Here is a 21,872-nt window from a genome sequence, read left to right as displayed (position 1 = left end):
GAAACTGATGGAGCCGTGGGAGAATCAATCATCCAGTATCATGTCGAAGTCAAGGGAGGACAGAGCTTTGGCTAGAGGAGGATCAGCAGTGCACGACACCTGCACAGAAAGGAAAAGGAAGGATGGAGACAAGGGCTGAGGGCTGTGATGATGAGAGAGTTATTCATGAGGATTCAGAGGGCAATTTCCCCAGCGGGCTCAGGAAGGAAGACAGGTGGTGGACGTGGCTGGGTTTGAGCAAGAAGAGGCTGCAGACAGACCTGCATTTGAGCAGTCTTCCCTAGTGGCTCAGAGGGTAAAGTATCTGCCTACAATGCAGGAGACCTGGGTTCGATCCCTGGGTTTGGAAGACCCCCTGGAGAAGGAAATGGCAACCCACTCCAGTATTCTTGCCTGGAGAATCCCATGGACAGAGGAGCCTGGTGGGCCACAGTCCACGGGGTCACAAGGAGTCGGACACGACTGAGTGACTTTACTTTACATAAAGGCAGGGGAGGAACATGGTCTCAGCAGGAGAAGCAGGGCCTACAGAGGTGAGCAAAGATGCTCCACCAGCCCCCCACAAACCCCCAAGAAGAAGGGGCACTGGGAAGGTGGGACAGCCTAGGTCTCCAGACATGCAGCATTGGGGAGCATCTCAGGGGATGATTACAAATCGATGGGCTAGAGGGGCAGGGGGTCCCTGAGCAGGGCTCCTGTCCCAGAGGACTCTTGGGCTGCGAAGTCCAGGCAAGCCTCAGGGCACCGCCACTGGGAGCGCACAGAGCAGGAGCAGAGGAGCAGGGTGGGCTCCGAGATGGGGCAGTGGCACGGGGAGGGGGCAGGTGGGCCCACGGCTGACGGGGGCTGACCAGAGTACAGACAGGGCTGAGGGGTGCAGGACACAAGGGAACCGGGTGCTGGGCAGGCAAACCCCAAGGACAAAGTGGGGAAGGGTCAGCCCAGGATACCAGGGAGACAATTTCAACACGATGAAAGAATGATCTCCCGTGTGAGCCACAGATGCACACACGATGTCCTTGCAGACAAGGAAAGAGGGGCTCCAGGGAGAACAGACGGGCCTCTATCTCTGCTCCAGGATTTCTCCCTGGGAAAGCTTGTCGTGGAAAAGGATGATCAAACGGGTGTTAGAGCTCCGCACTGATTCGCCCTAGGAAGGCTGGAGTCTCCTTCCTCCGCTCAGTCTGTCTCCATAAGCAGGCGCTGATAATGATTCACACCAGACCCTATGGTCGCAAGCAACCTCGCCAACTCCTATAGAACTGTGGCCACGGGGACAGGATGTTTCCTCTGGGGGTTGTTTTGTTTTTCAACCAGAGTTAGGTCCATGGATGAGTTGAACAGCGGGAAACACGGTTATTAAAGAAACGCGGTCACCCCACGGCCCATCAGCAGGTGGGCGGGAGGGCCCCCCTCGCAAGAAACTGAGACTGCAGCTGACCATCGGAACATCAGATAACCTTATCAGAGCTGAAGCTGCGGACCGCCCCCCCGCACACTCCCAGCGTCAGAATGAACGAGATCTGAGGACTCACCACGGAAAACACCCAGCTGGGGGTTCAGAAAAGCCATGATTCAAAAAAGAAGTGGAGGCCAGTGGGGCCACAAGAGGCGAGGAAGGACTTTTGAGAAGGAATAAACCGCAAGGCCTTTCAGCTCTCAGGAAAGGCATAAACAGCTCTGACCCACCCACTGGAGGAAAAAAAAGAAAGAAATCCTCCCTGCTTGGCATCAAAAATCTTCTTTATCCTCTTGGGAGTAGAAACAGCTTTAGAAGAATCAGAAGGATGCTTTTTCCTTTTTTTTTTTTAGGGGATGAGAAATGCAGGATTTTTCTTTTCCTGAACAGCCTTCCTGCCCTGAGTCACCCTTCCTCCAGGCTGCCCACACTCCCCACTGCCTTCGGGAGGAGCTGCCCCGGCACTGGCACACCATAGGCGCCTGGCACGCATCTGCACTGGGGCAGCCGTGCAGACCCAAAGACACGGGCAACCTAGGAGTTCTCCCCTCCTAGGTCAGAAGACGGTGGGACAGGAGAGGGGAGGAAAGGATGGCGCCCTTGCATGTGAGACCTTCCTTTGTCTTCAAAATCTGATAAATGCAAATGAAAGGGGCGGGGTGAAAAAAATGATCCAATCCCGAATTTGCTGTATGACTCAGGGAACTCAAACGGGGGGCTCTGTAATAATCTAGAGGGGCGGGAGAGGGTGGAAGTCGGAAGAGAGATTCAAGAGGGAGGGGACCTAGGTACACTGGTGGTGAATTCATGTTGATGTGTGACAGAGATCAAACCAATATTGTAATCATCAATCAATTAAAAATTTAAAAAAAAATTTTTTAAAGGAAAGACAAAGCAGAAGAAAAAAAGAGAAAGTGGAAGAAAAAGAAAAAAGAAAAAAAAAAAAACAATCCTAAATTGGCATTGGGTGCAGGCAAGGGAGACCTTGAGGAAAACTCCTGTGGGACGTCTCCCACCGCTTCCCGGGGAGCCTGAGACAGCCCCCGGCGCCTTTAAGGCCTCTCTAGACCTGTGGTACCTTCTCAGATTACAACACCCCTGGTCCTATTCCTCCTTACTCGCTGAAGCCAGTTTTCCACTCCACTGTTGCTTTCTTTTCCAGAGCAATTATTTTTAGCACTTGACTATGTGCTACAGAATTCAGAAAAGTCAGTTAAATTGAGACATCCCCATTTCTAATTTTTTCCACCTTCTGCGTGCAGACAAGATCAGAGGTTCTTAGAATCACCTGTGTGTATACTCAGTTGTGTTCGAGTCCTTTCAACCCCAAGGACTGTAGCCCACCAGGCTCCTCTGCCCATGGGACTTCCCAGGCAAGAAGACTGGAGTGGGTTGCCATTTCCACCTCTGTCTCCAGAGGATCTTCCTGACCCCAAGATCGAACCGCATCTCCGGTATTGGCAAGCAGATTCTTTACCACTAGCGCCACCTGGAAGCTTCAAAAAGCTTGAGTGGAGTGTGGTGCTTGGAGATCGGTTCAGGATTTTTTTTTTTTTTAAGTTCTCCAGCAGCAGCAGCAGCAGGTGATTCTAAATGGAGAACCCCTGCGCTAGATCACTCTTAGATTCATGTTTCGTCTTCAGTGGAAATAAGCCCCCCCCTACGCAGCTTCTATAGGAAATCAGTGATGTTCCCTGAAATAAATACTTCTCAAAAATTCAGCCTGTATTAGAAGCAACTTAATCTTGTTAAAAATGCAGATTCCTGTGCTCCACACTGGAGATGCTTTCAGAAGGCCTCTGGTGGTTTCAAGATTGCATTTTTAACCACCACCTCCAGTAAGGCTGATGCCGGGATGGGGGTCTATGGACAACTCCTGAGGCACAAACTGCTGATGAGGTCAGCTCTGGTGGTAGCCCAGCTGGGCTTGATTTTTTCACACCCTATTAATACTCTGTGAGAGGTGTCATCCTCAAATTGCAGGAGCTGGGATGGTAAAGCCGAGAAAGAGAATAAAGTACTACAGGATCCTCCACTCATCAGAACAGCTAACGTTCTGATCACAAAACCGGATACACATGGATTTCCCGCCTTACTCACGTGTGAAGTGAGAAGCCTCTTTTTGCTATTTGTACTCTTTGGATCATGTCTAAGTACTCTTTCTAACATCTTCAAGAGCATCCTGAACTTGCAGGTTAAATGACAAACTGGCACAGTCATGACCACCCGCCCCCTCCAATGCCTCCTGCCAAATCTTCTCATACATCAACCAGAAAAGTACACTCTGGTCCCCTAGCTGAGTCAGTTACATGGTTAGGATGGAAATGCTGCCCTGCTTACCTCTGTGCTGCGGCCCATGTCAGCACTGGCTGGGGTGCCTTCACCACTCCTCTCTGCTACCTGTGTCCCACCTGGGGGCCCAGGCCTGCCTCTAACCTCACAGCTCCTGTGTGGGGTGCTCTTCTTTGGCCTCCCAGATCCATTCTCCACTCTCTTCCATCCCCTGCTCTGTGTCCCAGGGACTTGATTTCTAGGGACCACATCATCTGAGCTCTCCTGCCCTCTGGCTTCTGACTGGAGCAGCCAATGGGAGGAGAGAAGACACGATTTATTCCCTTGCTCCCTCCAAACTCCAGGAGACACTGAAGGACAGAGAAGCCTGGCTTGCTGCAGTCCATGGGGATGCAAGGAGCTGGACACGACTGAGCGACTGAACAACAACCTCCCCACCTGGCTGGTGCAGTTCTGACTCGAGCTGAGTTTCTCTGCAGTCACAGCTCTTACCAGGCTCCCTGCAGGCCCCATAGGCCTGGGATGGTGAAAGCTTCCTGCAATAACCAGGCCCTGGGTACTTGATCATATCTTAATGACTTCCTTGTGTGCATGTGTACATGCTTAGTTGCTCAGTCGTGTCTTACTCTGTGATCCACAGACTGTAGCCTTCCAGGCTCATCTGTCCAGGGAATTTCCCAGGCAAAAATACTGGAGTGTGTAGCCATTGCCTTCTCCAGGGGATCTTCCTGACTCAGGGATTGAACCCAGGTCTCCTGAATTGCAGGCAGATTCTTTACCATCTGAGCCACCAGGGACCACCAGCCACCCTATTGACTCCCTTAATTCTCTGCAGTTTCTTCATTCAATTCTTAAACTACTTTGAAAGTTCTGTCTGTTTCCTTCCCAGATCCTGGCTGATACAGCCTCAGTAATATCTTTCCCAAGACCCCAACTCATGTAGTCCTGGGGGATCACACCCACCTCAAGGTCTTCTGGAGCATTAATCACACACATGGTTGGTACACAGGCCAGGCTGTGTTGAGCAATGAGGGTCCCTCGAGTAGTCTAGTCTGGCTGCCCACCCTACACTCAACCACTAGCTCTGCCAACCATGTCAGCCAATGCACCACACCCAACTCTTACGTCTAACTTAACCTAGCACTTATTTCTCCTCACATGACCTCTCCTACCCACCTCCTTACCAGGCATAACGAAACGACAGCCAATCTGACCAGCAGCCTACCAGATGGCTTTCTTGGATTCTCGATCCAAGTAGCTCAGAGCCCGACATTGTCAGGGTGGGGAGGTTGCTAGATGGCCTTCAGGAAGGCCAGGCTGACCCACAGGAAAATGGAAGAGCTGGTCAAGAGAGAAAAGCCAGAGGAGGGTGGGAGAGAGATCCTGAAGGCTCTGTGGGACCACTGACTTTCCAGAAGTTTTCCGGTTCTGGATCCTTTGAGGCCTGTGTGCACCTCTGTTCCTATGCCTGTGAATTTACCAGTGATTTCTAACGACAGTTCTGGCCTTCCCTTGAATAAGCTTGGGTAAGTTTATGACTCATGCACCAACAAGCCTGAAACCTCGGGAATCCTACTCTTATGAGAACCCAAGAGAATCAAGGCAGGGACCTTGCAGACCAGGAACTTTCTAGATACCTGGATTAAGTCTTGGGCACAAAGGAAGAGACATGCCTTGGTTGCAGAAGTCTGGGAATGGATAAGAGGGGCACCTGTGGGACTGAGAGAAGGCACTCCTACTAAATTCTTCAACAGAGGAGAGCATCAATGGGCAGAGGAACACAGAGGACAGAGCAGGAGAAGCTGAACCCAGAGGAAAAGCTGAGACCAGTCTTGGGCAAGGCGGCAATGAAGCAGGGCAGAGGGAGAAAGGGCATTTCAGCAGGAGCATGGAGACGTATTACTGAAATGTCTGACCTCAGGGTCAGACCTAAGGACATGGGAACCCCCATCCTGGTTATCTCCAAGGAAGGCATGGTCTGGGAAGCAAAGGTTTCTTATTCATCCCACATGCTTAACATATGTGTATTGAGTATGCAGACACAACGCAGAGTCATCCTGAACCTCCCTAACTCATCCACAGGGTGGGAGTCTTAGTCGCTCAGTCGTGTCCAACTCTGTGACCTCATAACCGGCCAGGCTCCGTTGTCCATGGGATTCTCCAGGCAAGAACACTGGAGTGGGCTGCCATTTCCTTCTCCAGGGGATCTTCCCCATCCAGGGATTGAACCCGGGTCTCCTGCACTGCAGGCAGATCTTGACTGACTGAGCTACCAGGGAGGCCCTCATCCATAGGTTAGGGGTGATTTATGAGCTCTGGGCCACAGATGGGGACCTGGGCTCTGTGAGATTCAGTCACCCGGTCAGTAACTAACAGAGTCAGTTGTTGTTAAGCTGTGTTGCTCAGTTGTGTCCGACTCTTTGCCACCCCCTGGACAGCAGCATGCCAGTCCTCTCTGTCCCCCTCCCCCATCTCCTGGACTTTGCCAAAGTTCATGTCCATTGAGTTGGTGACACTGGGACAGAGCTGGGACTCAGCCCAAATCATCTCACTACAAAACCCATCTTCTGAATGACTCCATATGCCCAGTCCTTGCCCCTTCCAGTGGGGCATTTCTTGTCTCTGATCCACCTTCTTCACTAGGTGAAAAGACATCTGAGGGCAGGGACTAAGTCTCGTCCCAGGCCTGTGTCATGGACTCCTATTTCTGGGCTTAGACCCCAAAACTCAATAAATGGTTGTGACCAACAATAATAAAGACACTACTAGAGGAATCAATCAGCAGCCTGATGTCTGGGGACTCTTCCTTCAGGATGCTAACATTCTCCCCCTGCTGCCCAGGAATGAAGAGATGAAGGTACAGATAAACAGGGTGAGCTTGTTTCTGCCACTGAAAGAAAGTGAAAGTGAAGTCACTCAGTCGAGTCTGATTCTTTGTGACCTCATGGACTGTAGCCTACGAGGTTCCTCCGTCCATGGGATTTTCTAGGCAAGAGTACTGCAGTGGGTTGTCATTTCCTTCTCCAGGGGATCTTTCTGACCCAGGTCTCCCCCATTGTCCATATACACCCCAAATCATTCACAGAAAACAAACTGAAGATAATCTTTCATCCGTGATTGGCTGTGACCATATTTATTATGTAAATGAGTGACAGGAAACTCCCAGGCTCTGATTGGCCTGCGACAGGAATGGAGGGGCAGAAGGCCACCCAATATTGAGAGCAAAAAAGCAAGAGCAGTGATAAGCCGGGTCAATGAGCTCCCCGGGTGCAGAATTGCAGCCTGCAAGGTCCCACTGTCAACTCAATAACGTGTCACCTTCATCTGAAAACTGGGGAAGGCTCACAGCCAGTCTCCACACAAGACTGTAACTATGAGATGGCCCTGCTCCAAAGCTAACAGGCGAAGTGCTATCTTTATCTTCAAGTTCATGAGGGAGGGGGACCTGATAGCTCTTGGGCCCTTTGCTCTCACATCAGTTCAGTTCAGTCACTCAGTTGTGTCCGACTCTTTGCCATCCCATGGACTGCAGGATGCCAGGCCTCCCTGTCTATCACCAACTCCCAGAGTTCACTCAAACTCACATCCATTGAGTTGGTGATGCCATCCAACCATCTCATCCTCTGTTGCCCCTTATCCTCCTGCCCTCAGTCTTTCCAGGATCAGGGTCTTTTCAAATGAGTCCGTTCTTCACATCAGGTGGCCAAAGTATTGGACTTTCAGCTTCAGCATCAGTCCTTCCAATGAATATTCAGGACTGATTTCCTTTAGGATGGACTGGTTGGATCTCCTTGTAGTCCAAGGGACTCTCAGGAGTCTTCTCCAACACCACAGTTCAAAAGCATCAATTCTTCAGTGCTCAGCTTTCTTTATGGTCCAACTTTCACCTTCATACATGACCACTGGAAAAACCATAGCCTTGACTAGACAGACCTTTGTTGGCAAGGTAAGGTCTCTGCTTTTTAATGTGCTGTCTAGGTTGGTCATAGCTTTTTTTCCAAGGAGCAAGCATCTTTTAATTTCATGGCTGCAGTCACCATCTGCAGTGATTTGGGAGCCCCCAAAAATAAAGCCTCTCACTGTTTCCACTATTTCCCATCTATTTGCCATGAAGTGATGGGACCAGATGCCATGATCTTCGTTTTCTGAATGTTGAGTTTTAAGCCAACATTTTCACTCTCCTCTTTCACTTTCATCAAGAGGCTCTTTAGTTCTTCTTCACTTTCTGCCATGAAGGTGGTGTCATCTGCATATTTGAGGTTATTGCTATTTCTCCCAGAAATCTTGATTCCAGCTTGTGTTTCCTCCCGTCCAGCATTTCTCATGATGTACTCTGCATATAAGTTAAATAAGCAGGGTGACAATACACAGCCTTGACATACTCCTTTCCTGATTTGGAACCAGTGTGTTGTTCCATGTCCAGTTCTAACTGTTGCTTCTTGACCTGCATACAGATTTCTCAGGAGGCAAGTTAGGTGGTCTGGTATTCCCATCTCTTTAAGAATTTTCCACAGTTTGTTCTGATCCACACAGTCAAAGGCTTTGGCATAGTCAATAAAGCAGAAATAGATGTTTTTCTGGAACTTCTGCTTTTTTGATGATCCAACAGATGTTGGCAATTTGATCTCTGGTTCCTCTGGCTTTTCTAAAACCAGCTTGAACATCTGGAAGTTCATGTACTGCTGAAGCCTGGCTTGGACAATTTTGAGCATTACTTTACTAGCATGTGAGATGAGTGCAATTGTGCAGTAGTTTTAGCATTCTTTGGCATTGCCTTTCTTTGGGATTGGAATGAAAAATGACCTTTTCCAGTCCTGTGGCCACTGCTGTGTTTTCCAAATTTATTGGCATATTAAGTACAGCACCTTCACAGTATCATCTTTTAGGATTTGAAATAGCTCAACTGGAATTCCATCACCTCCACTAGCTTTGTTCATACAGATGCTTCCTAAGGCCCACTTCGCTTTGCATTCCAGGATGTCCGGCTCTAGGTCCTATATCAAGAAATGATTTATTTGCATCTGACCTCAATCCTCCTCATGGAGAAGGAAATGTCAACCCACTCCAGTACCATTGCCTGGAAAATCTCATGGACAGAAGAGCCTGGTGGGCTGCAGTCCACGGGGTCGCAAAGAATCGGGCACCACTGGGCAACTAACACTAACACTTACTCAATCCTCCTCAACCTGTTGAAGCTTAAGGCCTCTTGTCTTTAGCACAAAAGACAGCATCTGCTTCTCCATGTTGTGTCACCAACAGCCTCTGAGGCTAGTAAGTCTGCCCCCGGGCAAAATCATTTCCCTTTCTTTGACCTCTCCTCCAGGCTTTTGTGGGCATCCGGTCCCATCACTTCATGGGCAATAGATGGGGAAACAGTGGAAACAGTGTCAGACTTTATTTTTGGGGGCTCCAAAATCACTGCAGATGGTGATTGCAGCCATGAAATTAAAAGACGCTTACTCCTTGGAAGGAAAGTTATGTCCAACCTAGATAGCATATTCAAAAGCAGAGACATTACTTTGCCAACAAAGGTCCGGCTAGTCAAGGCTATGGTTTTTCCTGTGGTCATGTATGGATGTGAGAGTTGGACTGTGAAGAAGGCTGAGCGCCAAAGAATTGATGATTTTGAACTGTGATGTTGGAGAAGACTCTTGAGAGTCCCTTGGACTGCAAGGAGATCCAACCAGTCCACTCTGAAGGAGATCAGCCCTGGGATTTCTTTGGAAGGAATGATGCTAAAGCTGAAACTCCAGTACTTTGGCCATCTCATGCAAAGAGTTGACTCATTGGAAAAGACTCTGATGCTTGGAGGGATTGGGGGCAGAAGGAGAAGGGGCCGACAGAGGATGAGATGGCTGGATGGCATCACTGACTTGATGGACGTGAGTCTGGGTGAACTCCGGGAGTTGGTGATGGACAGGGAGGCCTGGCGTGCTGCAATTCATGGGGTCTCAAAGAGTCGGACATGACTGAGCAACTGAACTGAACTGAACTGAACTGGTGGCTCAGACAGTAAAGCGTCTGCCCACAATGTGCGAGACCTGGGTTCAATCCCTGGGTTGGGAAGATGCCCTGGAGAAGGAAATGGCAACCCACTCCAGTACTCTTGCCTAGAAAATTCCATGGATGGAAGAGCCTGGTGGGCTACAGTCCATGGGGTTGCAAAGAGTCCGACACGACTGAGCGACTTCACTTTCTTTTCTTTCCAAGCTTTTGTGAATGTGCTTTTCTTCAAGCTCCTCTAAAGGTGAGACTGTTCGGCAGCAGTGACAGAACACCAGGTTGGAAACGAGATCCCTTTAGCTCTGTCACTTAGAGCTTGTGACTTCAGGCAGCCCAGGGTCGCCCCAGGCCCACTCTCTTCTTAATGTAGAGGATAACACTTCCTCTACTCAGAAGGGCAAAGAAGGTATTTCAGGCCACCTGTCAGTTATACATGACTTTAAAGTTGTGAAAGAAGAAGGCGATGAAATAGACTTTGCATTTCGAGTCCCCAGGCCTTCTAAATATTTATTATGTGCAAATGCTTCATGAGACAAACTGTTTATGCTTCTGTGCACATCTGCTCATCAAAAATCCCTTTCCTCTCCCACTCCATGAGGGTGCTGATTGTTTGAGAGACTGGTTAGACGTGGCTTCACAGAATCCACATGGATTCTGTGGATGGATGCTAATGCTTGACCAGAAGAAAGGATGTGAGACTGCACAGTCTCTCTGTATGTGATGGAAATTTCTGGAATGTTACACACACACTCATACACACACCCATACACACAAACTGTGAAGACTGGCTATCTGTTAGAAGCAGGGTCTTTTTCTTTATATACTTCCAAAATGCTCAGAAATTTTTTTTTTTTTAACCATAAGCACATGATTATTTTTATCATCCTGCTGCTGCTGCTGCTGCTAAGTCGCTTCAGTCGTGTCCAACTCTGTGCGACCCCATAGACGGCAGCCCACCAGGCTCCCCCGTCCCTGGGATTCTCCAGGCAAGAACACTGGAGTGGGTTGCCATTTCCTTCTCCAATGCATGAAAGTGAAAAGTGAAAGTGAAGTCACTCAGGCCTAAAAAGGCCTAAATATAAAGAACCACCACCAACACATTAAAAAAGTTCCTGGAAATTGACTGTAGGTCTCAATCTGGGGCTGCCATGCCCTAAGAGGAAGAAGACTGCACAGTTTTCAGATTTCACTGCCAACGCTCAATCCATACCTGCTGAGTGCTCAATATTCACCAACATTGACTAATAAGCACATACTTGGGGCTGGCATCGTGCTAGACCAGGAGTTGGCCAGCCACAGCCTGTGCACCAAATCCAGTCCACCACCTGTTTCATAAATAAAATTTTCTTGGAACATAGCCACGCTTACTCATTTATGCATTGTCTGTGGCTGCTTTGTGCTAGAAAAGCCGAGTTGAATAGTTGCAATAGAGACCAAATGGCCCCAAAGTCTAAACTATTTACTCTGTGGCCCTTTACATTAAAGATTACCAGCCTCTGTGTTAGGATGGTGAGTGCAACAGGCCCATATCCTGCACGCATGGAACTCAGAGTCTAGTCAGGGGCACCCAGTCATACAAATAAATGTACATTTTTGCCACGCTAGCAAAGAAAGCTGTGTTTGGTGCCTTTAGAGAGTATTATTGACAGCTGACAGCTTCGCTGGTGGCTCAGATGGTAAAGAATCTGCCTGCAATGCAGATCTGGGTTCGATCCCTGGGTTGGGAAGATTCCCCTGGAGAAGGAAATGGCAACCCACTCCAGTATTCTTGCCTGGAGAATCCCATGGACAGAGGAGCCTGGCGGGCTACAGTCCACGTGGTCACAAAGAATTGGACACGACTGAGTGACTAGCATCTCATTGGCGGCTGACATAGTTGGGAACGTCATGGAAGACAAAAATGTCCAGTAGGTACAAAGACCCTATGATGCAAGAGAAGACAGAAATTAAAAACAACAAAAACAAAACAGGAAGAAGCCAAAGCAGACAGAGGTTAAGGCCTGGCAACGTGTGACAGCAGATAAGGCTGGGAGGGGGCTGGGAGGGGACTGGGAGGCCGACCACACAGGACTCTGGAGACCCCGATAAGGACTGTATCTGAAGAGAAATGGGGAAACCTTGAAAGGTTTCCAGTGAGGTCAATGGAGATAGGATGAATGTTTTGAAAGACTTTGACTTCCAGATGGAGGAAGGCTAAAGGAGACCCAGGCGGGATGGGTCAGCCAGTTGGGAAGCTGTTTTACAGAGACCTGGATGAAGATGTGGCAGCTTGAACCTCGGGGTACAGATGGTAGGACTTAGAAGGGTGAAGTCTGTCTAGTGAGGCGCAGAAGCAAGACCATCAACCATCCCAAATGGTCCCACCTGGCCGTGAAGGAGGCATCCGAGGTCATCACGGCTCCATGGTTTCAGATACAACAGAAATACTCAATAATGAGAAAAGATCTTTCTATGGTTCATAAGACGAGTTTTCCTTTCTCTGTGCTTCCTGAGTGTTCTGAGACTGTGGTGGATGCCGAGTCTTTCAGATGCATAAATAGTGGCCATTTCCTCACATGGTCCCTATTCCATCATGCCTCCCGGTCAATTCAATCACCCCTAAAATGAAGGTGCAAGTCAACTGGAACATGCAATTTATGTCTTCAAGCCCTAGTTCAGTCATCTATTTACTCTGAAAGAGGAGAAGTACTCATTTTTCAATTTTGATTAAAAATATAAAATGCCCTCATTTGACCTCCTTTGAATGAGCCACACGTCTGTCAGGCACTGGGTCAATAAAAGCATGACTGGAATACTAAATGGTGCTTCTATTTTGGGTTCACTCGAAGAGTTGGTTTCTTTCTTATGTCTCCTTCTTTTCAATGGCCAAATAGCTATGTCAGTAGGCAATGAATTACTGCTTCATATGTGTCAGGTTCTATGGAACCAACAGGCTACGGGACCACTCAGAAGATATGATATGCAACTTGAAGGAAAAGACACTGTTGACCAAACAGGAATTCTGGGAGCAAGACCAGATCCCTGGCAATGAATACTACTGGCAAGTGGGAGTATTTATCTTCTCATATTTCCACTTGTAGAGTTGTCAGTTTGAAAGGAAGAGGAATTTGAAACCCAACAAACAAAATCTTTATTCCTCAAGGCAAGCTCCATTCAATGACCATGAATTGTAACTGAGATTTCCAGAACAGTGTGTTAGAAGCCCAGCCAGACAACACCCAAAGAAGTGGATTAATTCAGTAAAATGAAAATAACACATCTGTCCGTTGAGAATCTGGAGAGAAAATACTGACATTGTCATTGGAAAGCAGCATGACATAGCAAAAAGAGAGCTAAGAGCTTTGGAGTGAGGCAGCATAAGCAGCTGGCAAATTTAACCTTGGATAAGCTATTTAATGCTTCTGAACGTCAGTTTCCTAAACCACAAACCATGGATCATAAGACCTAGAGTTGTTCTATGAATGAGCTAATTTGTGAAGATCCTTGCACACAGTAAGGGATTAATAAATGATAGTTCCTTTCCCTAAACTGCCCAAATTTAAGTCTGGACTGAAAGAATGGTGTACATATCCATCACACTGGACAATTCCAGGACAAACAGTCACTCAAGTGTTCTGCCAGTTTAGGGCAAGTACCCTAACTTGCTCCTGAGAGTGACCACGAATCCGATGAAGACACTAGATTCAAAGATGAAGAAAAAGCCAGAAAAGGAGAAAAAGGCAGCAAAGGGGAGAATGTGTGACTCCTGTTTTTACTACCTGCTAAGAAGAAATTGTGAGCAACTGACTGTGGAACCAGCCCTGTGAGTCAGGCGCTGCCCGGCACTCCTCGGGCTCGGCACAGGAGCCTGGAATGCAATTGCTCACTGTTTGCTTTATGACAATACATCTTCTGGTTGCTCAGGACAGGGAGGGTGGAGGTATCTCTGGCCTCTGTTTTGTTTTGGTTTTTCCAATCACCTATATCCATCCATCCATCCATCTATCTTCCATTCACTGTCTCTCACCAGATACCTTCTGAGTGCCTATTATGTGACTGTGGGACACACACCAAGCATTTGAGAAGATACACAGATAGATGTTTTAGGAAAGACATGCAGGGTTGCAGGAGTTACTCCAGCATTCCATTCGTGTGCGTGTGCATGTGCGTGTCAGTCTAACACCTATTAGAGGAAGACGTTAATAGTGTACACATTACTATTAAGACCTCACCATATTATAGGTTCCATGCTACATGCTTATATGTGTTATCTTGTTTGTCACAACTACTTTATGAAGTCAACATTGTTATTATCTTTAATGGACAGATCAGAAAAATAGGACTGGAAGAATTTGATTACACAGCTTGTAAATGGCAGAGCAAGGATCCAAAGTCAGGTTTCGTAAGGAGGAAGAAAGAATCAGCAATGTCCCGTTTGCTGAGCCCCTTACCCAGAGATGTCAGTGCATGATATCTTTGTATCTTCTTCTTTGTATCTGTTCTCTGACACAATAAAAAGAGGGCTGGTGTTAGAATGAATGAAACAGTGCATCTAACAGCTTCAGAAGATACCAGCAAAAAGGTACTGATGGAAGTGAAAGATTAAAGACTTAACTGAGGTTCTAGCTGTGACGACTGTTCACGTACATTTACCAAGATCTGAAACATGACTTCACTGGGCCCTTTAGGAAAATACTTTTGCCACTGACCAAAATATCTGCTTTACTCTGGAGTCACTGACACCTAAACAACATTCACATGGCCAGATATGTGCTCCCACTTGTTCTGTGACAGTGGGGAAAGAGAAATGGGGTAGAAATTAAGATTCCCATGTGAAAGAGGTACTGGCAGCTCAAGACAATAAAGAATCTGCCTGCAATGCAGGAGACCCAGGTTCAATCCCTGCACCAGGAAGATCCCCTGGAGAAGGGATGGCTACCCACTCCAGTATTCTTGCCTGGACAATCCCACGGACAGAGGGGCCTGGCGGGTTACAGTCCACGGAGTCGCAAGAGTCAGACACAACTGAGCAACCACACTTCCACTTTTCATGAAAGATGAGAATTAAAGTCCTATGACCACTAAAGCAGTGGAAACCACGGGAGGTCAAAAATCTCCATAGTAAAACAAAAGAGCTCCGGACTAGGAGCAACTAGTCATGAGTTCAAATCCAAGCTATGTGACCTTGGGCACAACAATTAATTAACCCCTCTGAGCCAGTGCTTCATATCTACAATGAAGAGAATAATATCTACCTCACAGTATTTTTGTAAGACTAAATAAGTTTAGGCAGACTATAAAGCCAATTCCTTCCAACAGTCACATTTGTAAAATGACAAGGGCTTGGGGACTTCCCTGATGGTCCAGTGGTTCATGGGTTCGATCCCTGGTCAGGGAACTAAGATCCCACATGTCGCATGTCCAAAAAATAATGTTTTAAAAAGAAAATGACAGGATCTTATACGTTGGCTTCTAGTGTAAATTGACAAGATCCTTTGCAAAGACATCACTAGTACGTTATACAAAAATTCTTCCATTAAATGGAAATAAGTAGAGCGGCTAAAAGGTCGAGGCTCCCTGTACTAAACCGGAACCCAGTCCTCAGTTCTGACTGCAAACCCTTCAGATCATTTCCATCCTGCTAATAGGCACACACGCTATCCCATCTCTTTCTTGCCTTCTCCCCATTCTCAATTTAAAGGTGACCATATTTCACATAATACCCGCAACACCCCTATGTCGTCTCTGCTTCCTTTTGAAGTTCTCATTATGTCCCTCAGAAGGCCCCTCAAATGTGGGGCCCTGTTATATGACACCAGTGGTCGTGGTGATTTAGTCGCTAAATCTTGTCCCAGTCACTGGGACCCCGTCAACTGTAGTCCGCCAGGCTCCTCTTATCCCAGGCAAGAATACTGGAGTGGGTTGTCATTTCCTTCGCCAGTTACATGATGCTAAAGAGAGCTAAATCATTTGAGGTAGTTCCAAACACCAGAGCTAGAACTGGTGGGGTGGATTTAGAGGAAGGTTCCAGCTCTGCGTATGGAATATGCTTGGAACAGTGGCGGCTGGCCAGCTGGGAGGCAAGCTTCTAAAGCAGGCAGCTCTCCACCAAAAAAGCTCAGCAGGATATCTCACCTCCTGCTGCTTGACTGAACCCCCGAACATCACATGATTTCATCCAGAACTTACTGAGTGCTTTCTAATGTCCTAGGCATTAGAAATGCAAGTATGAGTAAAATGCGGCCCTCAGCTCTCAAAAGCTCACACTGGAGAGACAAACTCATGAGCAGGTAGTTATAAAGCATGTGTATGTGCGTGTGTGTGCACACACGCACGCTCAGCCATGTCCAACTCTTTGCAACCCTAAGGACTGTAGCCCCTCAGGCTCCTCTGTCCATGGGATTCTCTAGGCAAGAATACTGAGTGGGTTGTCATTTCCTTCTCCAGGGGATCTTCTCAACCCAGGGATCGAACCTGTGTCTCCTACATTAGCAGGTGAATTCTTTCCCACCGAGCCACCAGGGAAAGTGAAAGTCCCTCAGTCATGTCCTACTCTTTGAGACCCCATGGACTATAAAGTCCCTGGAATTCTCCAGGCCAGAATACTGGAGTGGATAGCCTTTCCCTTCTCCAGGGGATCTTCCCAACCCAGAGATCAAGCCCAGGTCTCCTGCATTGCAGGTGATTCTTTACCAGTTGAGCCACAAAGGAAGCCCGAGCCACCTAGGAAGCCCTTTATAAAACAATGTGGTAAGTACAAAAATAGAGAAATTATAGGGAATGCTGCAGGGTGGTCTAACTCAGGAGGTGGCCCTCACTCAGGTGGGCTGTTCTTTCTGGAGGAGATGACACTCGATAGTGTTAAAGGATGGAGTAGGGGAAGCAGTGGAGGGCGAGATGGGGGCAGTATAGGACGGGTGTTCAGGGCAAAAGGACTGAGCGTGAGCAAAGGAACAACCGTGACCAACAGAATGGTGTAGGGGAGGTCCTCCAGGCAGCTGGATAATGCTAGAACAGTCCACAGGAGTGGGGAGGGGTGGGAGACAGGCTGGAGCTGCAGACAGGAACCTGGGGAATGCGGGCCTTGTAACCTGCATTCTGCAGCATGAACTTTGTCCTGGAGGCAATGGGCAGCCAACACCCTAAAGGTTCTAAGTACACAGGTGACTGAATTTCCATCACCTTGGATTTAGGAGGTTTTCTTTTCTTTTCCCAAAGGGAGACTGCAGGACAGCTTTGAGAACTGCTGCCTTGAACTCCGGGAGCCCCAGGGTCAGAACAGCCCTCTTGACTCACCACCGAAGGCAAACACCCAGTTCCTTTGGTCCCTGCCTCTTCCTCTTCTGTCTCCTGGGCCTGTTGGTAATGCTGACCTCACAAAAAAGTGACATGGGCACTAGGTGACTCAGCGTTACAGAGGGCTTGGAAGCGGCCGAAGTCCACGTTGAACCCTGAGCATCTTTCTGCAGCAGGCACGCTGGCGGGGAGGCAGGTTTGCTGCAGTGAGCTTCAGGGCCCGCCAGCCTTGTGATCTGGCAGCTTCTCCCCCCTCTCGCCTTCCTTGCCTTCTACTTAATACCCGCTGGCTGCTGGCTGACTTGGCCAGACACCGTTGGGAAGGGACGGGCAGCACAAGCCCGCCTTGTAGATGAAAGCATCCTTTTGGCTGGATCAGCCACCAGACCACTTCCACCTCCCCAGGAGGGGACACTGGCCTCCTGGGCTTTTCTGAACTGCTGCACCTCCTACCTCTCAAGCTGCCCCCTCCCCAACCCTGGGCTTCCCCGATGGCTCTGCAGGTAAAGAATCTGCCTGCCAATGCAAGAGATGTGAGTTCCATCCCTGAGTCAGGCAGATTCCCCTGGAGAAGGGAATGGCAACCCACTCCAATATTCTTGCCTGCGAAATCCCAAGGACAGAGGAGCCTAATGGGCTCCAGTTCACGGAGCTGCTAAGAGTTGGACACGACTTCATGACTAAACAACAAAAACCTCCCACCCCACCAGCTCCTTCCTCTTTCCCCATCCTATTTTATCCCCCAGACCTATTCCTCACTACCCAGGGCCCAGAGTCTCCACTGCCTCCCTGAAAATCCTGTCCATCTCTTCTCTCCTGAATGAGTCATGCTCCTTTGGGCTCCTTCAATTAGTGCCTAAATGCCCCCCACCCCTCAAACTTCCTTGATCACTCCATTCCCAACCCCTCCCTTCCACCACTCCCCTTCAGTCTGAGCACAAGTTGACCGTCATCTGCCCCCTGGTACTGGTTCAGCTGCTCCGACCACTCCCTCCACACGAATCCCTGAATCAGCCACAAACTTCCCACTAAGCATATTCCCTCTGCTGGGAATGTCCTCATCACTGTCTCCCTTCCGAACATCCTTTTGGGCACAGCGCAAATGTCACCCTGACCCAAAGGCTCTCTCCTCTCACCTCCAAGACAGATTAAATCTAATAGGACTTTGCGTACTTTTTTAAACAGAGGGTGTTTGGCTTATCTTATAATAACAGCTAGGGCTGATGTATCAGGCACTCCTCAGAGAACCTTGTACAGAGTAACTCATTTAATTCTCAGAATCACCCTGTTATTACCTCTAAGTCAACCTGCCCAAGTTTACAGTGAGCCAGTGGGAGAACTGAGGCTTAAACTGAGGCTCTAATGAGAAGCAAAGCCACCTCTCCCACCCAGGAAGCCTTTGAATCTTGGAGTCTCACTCTGTTCCCCTGGCACACAGTGGGTGACTACTAAATGTGAGAGTTCTGGGTTTAACTGAAATTTGTTCAGCATGCATCCTGGTACCTTCCTCGCATGTATGTTCTGGCTCCCCAAGCCATCCATAAGATCCTTAGGGAGACAGGACCAGGTCATCTATTTTCTTCACAGGCCTGCCATCAGAAGCATAATGGGGAGTTGGGGGATCTTCAGAGAGCTCTAGGGGTGAAGATGGGGGCAAACTAACTTTGGATTAAGGTATGCCTTGAAGAGTGATAGTGTTAGTCACTCAATCGTGTCTGACTCTTTGTGACCCATGGACTGGAGCCTGCCAGGCTCCTCTGTGCATGGAATTCTCCAGGCAAGAATATTGCAATGGGTAGCTATTCCCTTCTCCAGGGGATCTTCCCGACCCAGGGATTGAACCCAGGTCTCCTGCCTTGCAGGCAGATTCTTTACCATCTGAGCCATCAGGGAAGCCCCAGTGTATGCCTTAGAGTATCTAATTTACCAAGGCTTTTTCACAAGCCTGAGTTCATCAGCTGGATGTGGAGAATGTAAAGAGGACAGAGGTGCAGATGGCCTGAGATCTGGTCAAGGTCTTAGAGCTAGAAATAGCTGAGTGAGATGATAGAAATTACAACCCAGGGCTCTGAATAAAACAACAGAAAGCCAGTCCCCTGCTCATGGTGTGGTCCTGGGCAGCTGTGGCCATCAAGAAGGGGTAGGCTGATGTAAATCAACTGTACTTCAATGAAAACATTGGAAAAAAGAAAAAGATCAAGGTCAGCCATTTCTTTAAAAGAAAAAAAAAAAAAGGGTGGGCCGCGTGTTCAGCTACCCCCTCCCTCCATGGATGAAGTGCCCTTGGTTGCTGGGCAGGGGAGCCTGACCCGGACTTCTAGACAGAGGCTGGCTGAGCTGACTAGGGCAGAATGTGTTAAGGCAGGTTCAGCAGGACCTCTGGGGACCTCTCAGAATGTTGGGTCACTCTCATCAGACAGAACCCAAACCCCCTGAGAGACCACCTGATTTTCCAAGCAGTCTGATAATATATCAGTAGATATAAATAAAAAGAGTCAGGAAAAACTGGTTTGTCCCTCCCATTAGCTGGAGGCAGTCAATGGTTGCCTACTACTTGTAACTATCACATCCCATTTCTAAAACATCTGTATCTTTATTTCACTGTCCTAAGCTCAGAGGGTGAAGAATCCGCCTGCATTGCAGGCGGCACAGGTGACGCGGGTTCCATCCCTGGGTCGGGAAGATCCCCTGGCGAAGGAAATGACAACCCACTCCAGTATTCTTGCCTGGGAAAATTTCATGGACAGAGGAGCCTGGCAGGTCGGACAGGACTGAGCGCATGGCACAAGCCAACACAACTTCAGATGGGATTTACTCAATGTCTTGTGCAGAACGGAAGGCTTTTCCGGCTCAGGTGGCTTCTGCAGAAGAAAAGCTTTTCCCTAGAAGGAAGACGGACCCCATCTTTCCGCCAGTTTGGCGGCCTCTCTGAGCCTTCATCTACCCACCCATCCCGCAGAATCGTGGCAACAACTTGTGAGCTCCCAGCCCCCGCGTCCTGCAGATCCGACTGATCTCCTGGGTCACCGTCTCATGCTCCTCACAGTTCAGGAAATGAATGAGACACTGCAGATGTCTACGCTGTAGAACCACTGCCTACTGGGAACCTCAGACCCTTGTAGCTTCATCTCAGGCTCGCAGATGGCCGAGCTCCGGCCCGCGGTGTTGACAGGGGACTAAGCAGGCTGTAATTCCGGGGGCGCGGCGGGGAAGGTCGGAAACCCGGGTCTCCAGATCCCGGTATCGAAGCCCGGGGCCGCCGTTCCCCCCACGCCCCCGACCGCTCGCGAGAGCTGCCAAGCACCCTGCGAGGCCAGTCCGGCGACCCGGCTCGGGAAGCGCCTGGCTTACCTGCGGCTCCACCAGCCCGCGCGGCTCCGCGCCCAGGGGCGCCGGGCGCGCGGCGCGGAACGCCGAGTACACCGGGATGCGGTGCTGGGTGCTGTACAGGGTGGCGAAGCGCTCGGCGCCCTCGGAACGCTGACAGATCCTCACGTGGGCAGCGGCCGCCGGCCCCGCAGGCGGGGTCCCTGCGTAGAAGAAGCGGTCGCACTCGCCGAAGCCGGCCTCCTCCTGGCGCACCAGCCGGCCCTCCAGCAGCCCGGCCAGGGCGAGGAGGCCGCCCAGCGCCAGGCAGCGCTCGGGGCCCATGGCGCGTCTGCGGGCCGGGCGGGCGGAGCGCGAGGCCGCACAGCTTCGCAGCCGGGAAGTCGGAAGCCGGGCGCGGCGCGGGTGGGGCGAGCTCGGCCGACCGGGGTGGGCGGCCCCGGCGGCGGGGGCGGGCCCGCTTCCCGAGGCCGCGCCCCCCTCGTGCCCGCCTCTCCGAAGACGCCGGCTCCCGCTCGCCTCGGGCTGGGCGCGCGGGTGCGGGGATGCCAGCCCTGTCCCCCCGGGGCCGCCCCGCACCTGGCACCGCCTGGACTCTGCCGTCCGAGTTCACAGGCTCCGGGACGCGCGCTGCCCCGGCGGAAAGGGCTGAACCAGGTCGGCTTCATCCGGGGAAGCGGGGACCGTCCCCGGGGCGCGAGCCTAGAAGCCTCCAGAGACAGCGCGCCCCAGGGATCCTCAAGGATGCCAAGAGGCGGCGTGAGATGCCCTCAGCAACTGTGGCTCTTTGGGGCGAATGGGCAGAGAGCCCCCCGGTGAAATCCGATGCAAATCAGTCTCCCGCCTTCCCAGTGGAAGTCTTCCCATCCGCCCGCACATGGACATAACTCAGAGATGAAGTTTTAGCAGGTCAGAAGCGGGGATACCCAAGTTAAGGAATCCTGTTGTAGGAAATTCCTAACCTAGGTAGACAGTTCAGCTCTGTGGTTTACTTGGAATCAAAACCAAAACCAAGAAAGGAACAAGACCGGCTGATTTCACCGGTTGGTAGGTCGGTTGGTTCATTATTCTCTTTTGAGTGTCTATGTGCCAAGCTGGGTTCGGTGACAGCGTACAATGGTAAACAAGAATAGGATCCCTGCGGTCCGGATGACGAAACCTAGTGGGAAAGCTTGTCGTTAATCAAAGAAGCAGTCTATTAAAGGAATAATGAAACACAGAGCGTGGAGCTGTGAGAAACTGCCCCTCTGGGAGTGAGGGTGTGTTTGCCTGAAGAGTGTTGTCTGAAGTGAGATCAAGAGGATGTTCAGTTCAGTTCAGTTCAGTCGCTCAGTCGTGTCCGACTCTTTGCGACCCCATGAATCGCAGCACGCCAGGCCTCCCTGTCCATCACCATCTCCCGGAGTTCACTGAGACTCACGTCCATCGAGTCAGTGATGCCATCTAGCCATCTCATCCTCTGTCGTCCCCTTCTCCTCCTGCCCCCAATCCCTCCCAGCATCAGAGTCTTTTCCAA

General features: G+C 49.8%; 1 protein-coding gene across 1 annotated transcript in view; it reads right to left on the bottom strand.

Moving 5' to 3' along the window:
* ENDOD1 (endonuclease domain containing 1) overlaps positions 1-20,791 on the bottom strand; it is a 35,220-nt gene extending 14,429 nt beyond the window's left edge. Inside the window, exon 1 of the mRNA XM_027563878.1 lies at positions 20,381-20,791. Within this exon, the coding sequence (XP_027419679.1) occupies positions 20,381-20,680 (300 nt within the window). The 5' untranslated portion in view covers positions 20,681-20,791. The remainder of the gene's footprint in view (positions 1-20,380) is intronic.
* Positions 20,792-21,872: the final 1,081 nt, after the last annotated feature.

This window comes from Bos indicus x Bos taurus, chromosome 15 (genome assembly GCF_003369695.1).
Source record: "Bos indicus x Bos taurus breed Angus x Brahman F1 hybrid chromosome 15, Bos_hybrid_MaternalHap_v2.0, whole genome shotgun sequence".
NCBI lineage: Eukaryota > Metazoa > Chordata > Mammalia > Artiodactyla > Bovidae > Bos > Bos indicus x Bos taurus.
This window is presented reverse-complemented; position numbering and strand designations above follow the sequence as displayed.